The 7,551-nt window shown below is 38.4% G+C and overlaps 1 protein-coding gene across 1 annotated transcript in view; it reads left to right on the forward strand.

The window, feature by feature from the left end:
- Positions 1–4,163, forward strand: part of Fmr1nb (FMR1 neighbor) — a 29,098-nt gene extending 24,935 nt beyond the window's left edge. Inside the window, exons 5-6 of the mRNA XM_033760576.1 lie at positions 2,546–2,709; positions 4,080–4,163. Of these exons, the coding sequence (XP_033616467.1) occupies positions 2,546–2,708 (163 nt within the window). The 3' untranslated portion in view covers position 2,709; positions 4,080–4,163. The remainder of the gene's footprint in view (positions 1–2,545; positions 2,710–4,079) is intronic.
- Positions 4,164–7,551: the final 3,388 nt, after the last annotated feature.

Here is a 7,551-nt window from a genome sequence, read left to right on the forward strand (position 1 = left end):
CATCTTATTAAAAAGCTTCTGCACTGCAAAGGAAACCATCAACAGAACTAAGAGACAACCTACTATGTGGGAGTATATAAAGAACTCAAAACAATCAGACCCCCCAAATATAAAGACCCAATTCTAAAATGGGCATCTGAAATGAACAGGCATTTCTCAGACAAAGAAGTAAAAGAAGCAAGTAAATATATGAAAAAATGTTCCACATCACTGGTCATTCTAGAGATGCAGATGAAAACAGCACTGAGATGCCACCTCACCCCACAAAGAATGGCTGCTATCAAGAAATCACACAGTAACAAATGTTGGCGGGGTTGTGGGGAGAAAGGAACTCTACAGCATTTTATATAAGAAAGTCACCTCTAGGATGCTGAAGTCATTTCACTCCACTTTCCTCCCTTGGGCATTCTAGTTAGAAATTGAGCACAATATCTGATTTTGGGCCTCTGAAAGAAATGTTAGCCAAATGATCATTTAGTGATAAAACTGAATTTAAAACCAAGTCCTTTAAAACCTAGACAGATTAGTGCAGTGGATTTTGAAGTAATCAGGCTATGGTGCATTTTTCTTTGTTAATGAAGGTAGAATGTACACTACCAATTTTAAAATAAAAACTTCAGATCAAGAAAACCTATTCATCTTGATTATGGAAAATAAGATACAGTCACAGTAGTAGAAAACTATAAATCTTCAACTTATCATTTTGATTTATGTTCTGCAAACCTAGATTATTTTTCTAAGTCATGTAAGCAGGAAAACATGATTTGACCTAACCTATGATTTTTTCTAGTGACTATTTCATGTTAAGAGTGCATATTAATATTTTGTTGCAGAAATATTACTGTTTGATTATGAGATCAGATCCCATTGGAGTATATCATGTCATTTTACCTCTCTGAAATCCCCCATATTTTGTATTATGAAACACACCTGGTCCCAAGGGCCTGAGGACTGTGTAGTTGTTTTAGTTATTATTTTTTGAGACTGTAGCTAACAACATGGCAACATAAAGAGACCATAGGTAAATCATATAAATATATTTGGGGCCTTTATTCACTATTTCGTTTATGCCTGGAGACTTTTTTATGATTAATTGAGAAAAAAGTGTTTCTTTGCTCCACATCTGTCTTACCTAGTGGAGCTCAGTGACAACCCAGTAATGCAGTTTTAGGAGAGAAAAGTGAGTATTACCTTCAAAGACATCATTTCAAAGGCAGGCTTATCTATCTCTGGGCCTCGCATGCTCAGAGCTAGGTTGTTCTGTGTTGCTGAGTAGCACTGTAGTGGCCATGGTGTTCTCTTCCATATGCTACCTGGTACTGAGCTGAAGACAGGATTATTATTCATCTGTTTTTACCTCTTCAGACAGAATACTGTAGGCAAATGTTTCTCTTTTGTCTTGAGTTTCTTTACCTTTGCCATAAACATTCCCAGTTTTTCCTCCTTGATTGTGTTTGGTTTTTTAGAAAGTGAAAGCCCTACATACAACAGTCAACTAATATTTCATCTTAAAAATCAATTAACATTTCATTTTCCTCTGAAGAGTATAAAAATCACAAAGTTCTAAAGGAATGTACAAGCTCATAGAGGAGAAAGAGACAGATTAGAATAGTCAGGAAGAGATTTTACTTTTAAATTTAAGCAGGTCTGAATTTGAATCCTAGCTCCACTACTGCATGAATAGGTGACCTCAGGCAAGTTACTCTTCCTGATACCTCAGTTTTTCCATCTAAAAATTGGAATGGTAAAACCTGTGTCATGAAGTCATCATGCAGGTAAAATGAGATCGCGTACGTAAAGGCCTTAGCAACAGGCAGTATACTGCGTTATTGCTAGCCACTATTAGTAAGCACTGTAGTCTGGTCTTAATGGAAAGAGCCTGTACTTTAGTCACACAGACGTAATGTTCAAATCCTAGCATCTTTTATTCCTCACATGTGACTGTGAGTGAGTTATCTAACCTCTCTAAGCCCCAATTTAATCATTTGCAAAATAGGGAACACACTATCTACCTTCTAGAGTTATTGTAAGGATTAAATAGCAAATATGTTAGGCATCTAGGCTAAGTCTTGACTTTTAATGTCCTGTCAAGTGCTCCTCCACCTACTGGCCACAGGAACACAAGAGAGTAGTATGGCATTGAGTATCAGATCTTAACAATAGTTAGTGAAAGTGCTTTGCAAATTGCATATGCTAATACAGTGTGAACCAACACTATTTCATTTGAAGATTTTAGGAAGAAGGAATATCTCTGGACTAGGAGTGAAAGGAAGGCTTCCTAAGCAAGAAAATATTTAAGCTGAGGATCGAAGGTAACAGTGATGTCACCAGAGGAAAGTAGCATCCCTGTTATGGGGTTCAAGAACAAAATGACTATATACAGGGTAATAATGGTAGTTCCAATGATAATTATTATTGAGTCAGCAGAGTATAATGCTTTCCATCAGATTTATTAAATAGAATGAGTTAAAAATTCAGGTAGGAAAGTATAGACTTATCTGGACACCATTGAGAAATAGTTTCACTTGTATTTTCCATATTACAGCCAATTTGCCAATGCTTTGCGTATGAGGACTGACAGAATATTGAAGGCTCTAAGGAAGCGGGAAGAGACAGTGATGGATAGTACTGAAATGTTAGAAAGAGCAGCAGAAGAGGAGGAGGATGCTGTTGATGAAGAGAAGGAGAGCACAAGTAGTCAACAATAGGGTATGATATTTGAATCTTGTTAACTTTATATTTTTACCATCATCTTGGTTTGTTTGACACATTTTCCCACCACAAATGTTTGAATCGCAAGAGGATCAGTGTCCTTGGTGAGATTTGGGTGACAGGAAGGTAAACAGGAGAGGTGCCAAATTGTTTGGATGTTGTATTATTTGGAATGCATGGTTTAGCCCTCAGAGGAAGCAAAGAAATGGAATCTGGCTGCTCTGGCACTACAGCTCCATGACACACACCTTTAATAAATTATCCTGGCCACAGTCCTCAGTGTTTGTTAACCACACCACATATCCAGGGGAAGGACTATGGCGTCAGGAGCCTGACACACCTGCGATGATGCCCTGGATCTTAACTCTTAGTCACAGCTACCTGCTTCCTACACCGGCACAATGCAGTGTTAGAAGGCATTGAGAGAAGGATCCCAGAATCCTACATTGGGGACTACCTGGGCCTCAGTTGCATAGGTTTACAGACTCCTAGTTTTGGCCTGGGTCTCTTTCTCACAAAATAATTGTGAAGGGTCAAATAAGAATAAAATGATTGCTGAGAAAGGGGGGATACCTGCAGGACTAACATATGAAGCTAGGAGTCAGAAGCCCCAGATCATTAACTACTGGTGTTTGCAGGGAAAGTAGCTTTCAGTTCTTTAGTGCTGTCACCTGAGACTTTTTTGTGTAGTGTAAACAATATACTGTATGTAAAAATGCTTGGAAAATTTCAATGTGCTGCTCATATTTAAGATGTTAATTTCTAACATCATTGAACTTTGTGTCAGTAGACTAGATTTAGTCTCAGAGGCACTATTGACAGCACAAGCTAGGGCAGGTCTTTTGGATTTCTTGGTTCTCAGTTTGCCAGTATGCAAAATGAAAAATGACTTATCTCAGAAAATCAAAGGAAATCTTTTCACAGGGTATTATATATGTTTACATGGATATTTGTGATATATTATTAAGATGACATGTAGCTATATACTTTAATAATAATAATACACGTATATTATTACTACTATATTACCTTGTACTGTATAGGTTTAATGCAGTGCATGCATGTGTGTGCGCCTGTATGGCAGTGTAACTGAACTAACAAAACTTGACTTCTGTGAGCCACATACTGGGGCATGGAAGTCTTTGTGTTGCAGAAATGATCTCTATAATGGTATTTGCTACACTCTTTTGACTTTCTCACAGTTTCCTAAGATGGTGTGCTGGCAGACTGAAAATTTATAGTAATCATAACATTTAATATACAGATTTTGAGAATCTTGTTGCAATCATTAACTTTTACAACAAAGTGTGACGCATGTATACTCCTCCTTTCACATTGTTTAACCCTACTTTACTTTTCTGCCCTAGCATTGCTTCCCCATTGAGATGAATGCAAAACTTCCAGAGCAGAGGAGACTGTTCCAGTCATCCAGGCCTAGCAGTTCATTTTAGAAAGACAAAAATTTGTTCTTATTTTTGTCATCTTTAGTCTCAAATATAAAATAAAGTTGATTGGTTTTTATGCATCAAACAAGAATCCAGATTATTTTTGTTAAACAATTTCTACAGAATTTTAAAAACCATGTGTAGAGTATTGGTGGCACTCAGGTCTTACTTAGTAATTTTTGAAACTTGGTTTATTTATTATCATATACTTGTGTTGATGCTAAATAAAGCAGGAATTTGAATTTGTCACTCACCTTCTAGCAAAGTGAGGGAAAAAATGCAGTAGTCATGTTTCACTGTGTATGATACTCTATTTTAAGGAAAACTTTGCAGTAGGCCAATTCTTTTTGTTTTATAACTTATAGCAGTATTTGTACCTACTGTAAAATAAGACACATTCATTATCAAATACTTGGTAAATAGGGATGTGGGAGAATTTTAAAAATCACCCAAAATCACACAGTCCAGTGCTAAACAATATTGTAACATTGTTTGGTTTACTTTTAAAATAATAGTGTTCTGTGAGATACACAAATTGATTGTACTTTAAATTTTTTTTCATTTTAATCCACTTATCTTTTCTGAAATATGTGGTGCCTAAGTTTACCTGATCTTGTTACTTAATGAGCAAACATTGATTGCACCCCTCCTAGGTGCCATCCCCTTCTTTGTGTTGGATATTTAGTTGTGAGCAGGACACACTTAGCTGCGCCTTCCTGGAACTCCCAGCGTAGTTGGAGAGGAAGCCAGGTAAAGGAGTAATGAATGACAGGACTGTGATGAGAGCACTAAGTGTTTGGGAGCACGGTGACAGGGGTACCTAGCCCTGACCAGAAGTTACTTGGAGAATGACAAAGACTGAAAGGGGAAGACACTTGAGTTTTGCAGTACTCTTCTGAGGTTTGGTAATCAGAAAAGGAAAAGTTCTTATTACTGAAACCGCAAATAAATCCAGGTGAACCCAGGGCTCGATAGATGTAAGGAATTCTTGTAAAATGGAGGTTCAGAAAGATACTCCATTTGGGGTGTGAGCATTTACTGTACAGATGTGACATGAACTGAAAGATTTACCAAGGCAGCAGCATTCCTGCTTTCTGAAGAAGCTGCTGAGGTGTTTGATAGATACAGGCAGAAGGAGACCTCTTGCAGATTTGCAGACACCCTTTTAATTCAGGAGTCCAGACTTTTCAGTGGCTCTCCCCTGAGTACATACCAGATTCTACAGTGCTACATAAAGAGAAATGACCAAAGCATACATACAAAACATTTTCTACTCTTACTAAGTTCACATTCTAGTGAAACAGGTAGAAAGGAAACAAATTAGTAAAATATGTGACATGCTAGCTAATATGTGCTAAGGAGAAAAAAGGAAAAGAGCTAGGATGTGTGAGGGAGGGTTGCAGTTGTAGATAACGTGGCTAGAGAAGGCTTAGAATGTGATGTGTGAGTAAAGACTTCAAGGAGTAAGGAAGCAAGCTGTACAGGTACCAAAGGGAAAATGTTGCACACAGAAGGCATGAGTCCAAGAGGAGCAGTGAGGTGGAATATTGAGCCCAGTGGCATGGCCAAAGCAGAGTGAGCAAGAGGGCTAGAGGTGGCAGCTGAGGTGAGAGGTTTAATGCAAGGTTGGCAGACATTTTGGCTTTCACTTGGAGTGATTTGGGAAGCCCGTTGGACACTTGAAGAACAGCAGTGACACAATCTGAACAATGTTTTAATATGAGAACTCAATATGGATAACAGACTTTATGGGGTAGGTGCTGAAGCAGAGAGCTGGGAAATGTCATGGCTTAGACCAGTGAGGTGCTTGGTCTTGATGTGTTCTGCAGGAAGAACTGCCAAGATTTTCTGAAGAGTAGTGTCTGGAGTATAGATAGGAAAGAAAGAAACCAGGATTTTGGTGTGGGCAACTAGAACATAAATCTTATGAGCAGAAGAACAAATAAGACCAGGAAGGAAAAGATTGTATAAAGCCAATAACCTGAACCACTGATAACTTAAGAAAATTCAGGGTAGTTTTATGGGAATATCAAAACAAGCCAGTGGATCTTGATTTACAGGTAACTTAGCAGGATGTGATGCTACATGCCTGTAATTCCAGCTGCTCAAGAGGCTGAGGCCGGAGGATTGCCAATTGCAGTCTTGCTTGGGCACCTTAGCGAGACCTATCATCTTAGAAAGGGCTGGGAGATAGCTGAGTGGTAAAGTGCTCCTGGGTTTGATCCCCAGTACCAAATAAAAAGTAACCTATTTTCAGGAATTATTTTGCTAGGAAAACCTAGTTTTTATGATTGTGTATATATGATCCACAGGGTGAAAGTAATAAAACTTGTGTTTGATGGTTTAAAAGTAAAAGTAAGAGTTTGGTTGGTCAAGAGACAATTTGTAAAAGTTGTAAAATACTTTTGAAAACTGTAACTTGCCCTCTTGATTCCCATATTCTTTTAAAAAAATTGTCTTCTGTGGCACTAGGAATTGGACCCAGGGGCTCTGTACCATTGAGCTGTATACACAGCCTTTTTTATTTTTTGAGACAAGGTCTCCTTAAGTTGCCCAGACTAACCACAAACTTGTAATCCTCCTATCTCATCCTTCTTGGTAACCAGGTTTATGGATATGTGCTACCACACATGGCTCCATTTTTTCATAGCATCCATCACCTGTGAACTTAGCGTGTAAGTCAGTTATTTTGTTTTGCTTGTTTATTATTTGTTTTCTGCAAGGGCAAGGATTTCTGTGTTTTGTTCATCAATGCATCTCTATATTAGAGTTCTTCAGAAAGAATACTGTGTGTATGTGTGTGAGAGAGAGGGAAAGGGAGAAAGAATAAAAAATTGGATCATGTGGTCATGGAGGCACGCAAGTCCCAAGATATTCAGGGGGCACCAGTAAGCTGCAGACTCAAGGAAGCTGAGGGTTTAGTTTCATTTCCAATTTCAAAGGCCTGAGCACTAGGAGAGCAGATGGAATAGTTCCCATGCAAATACTGGCAGGCCTGAGACCTAGGTAGAACCAGTGTTCCTGTGCAGAGGTATTCAGGTGTGAAGGATTCTTACTCAAGGGAGGATTTTTGTTGTACTCAGCCTTACACCTGATTGGATGAGGCCCACCTGATTGAGGAAAGCCAATCTGCTATATGCAGTCCTACCATTTAAATGTTAATCTCGCCCCAAAACTACCTCAAAGATACACCCAGAAAAATGACCAAATATCTGGGCACCCTGTGTTCCATTCAAGTCTTCACATAAAATTAACCATCACAATCCCAAGCGCCTAGAACAGTGTCTGGTACACAATAGGTACCAAGAAAATACTTGGGACTATTGAATTGGAATCAAGATTTATGGAGTTCTTTTAGCGCTGATGAATAGGCACATCCAAGTAAGATGAAATC

The sequence above is a fragment of the Fukomys damarensis genome, unplaced genomic scaffold (genome assembly GCF_012274545.1).
Source record: "Fukomys damarensis isolate Sample0158 unplaced genomic scaffold, DMR_v1.0_HiC HiC_scaffold_39, whole genome shotgun sequence".
Taxonomy (NCBI): domain Eukaryota; kingdom Metazoa; phylum Chordata; class Mammalia; order Rodentia; family Bathyergidae; genus Fukomys; species Fukomys damarensis.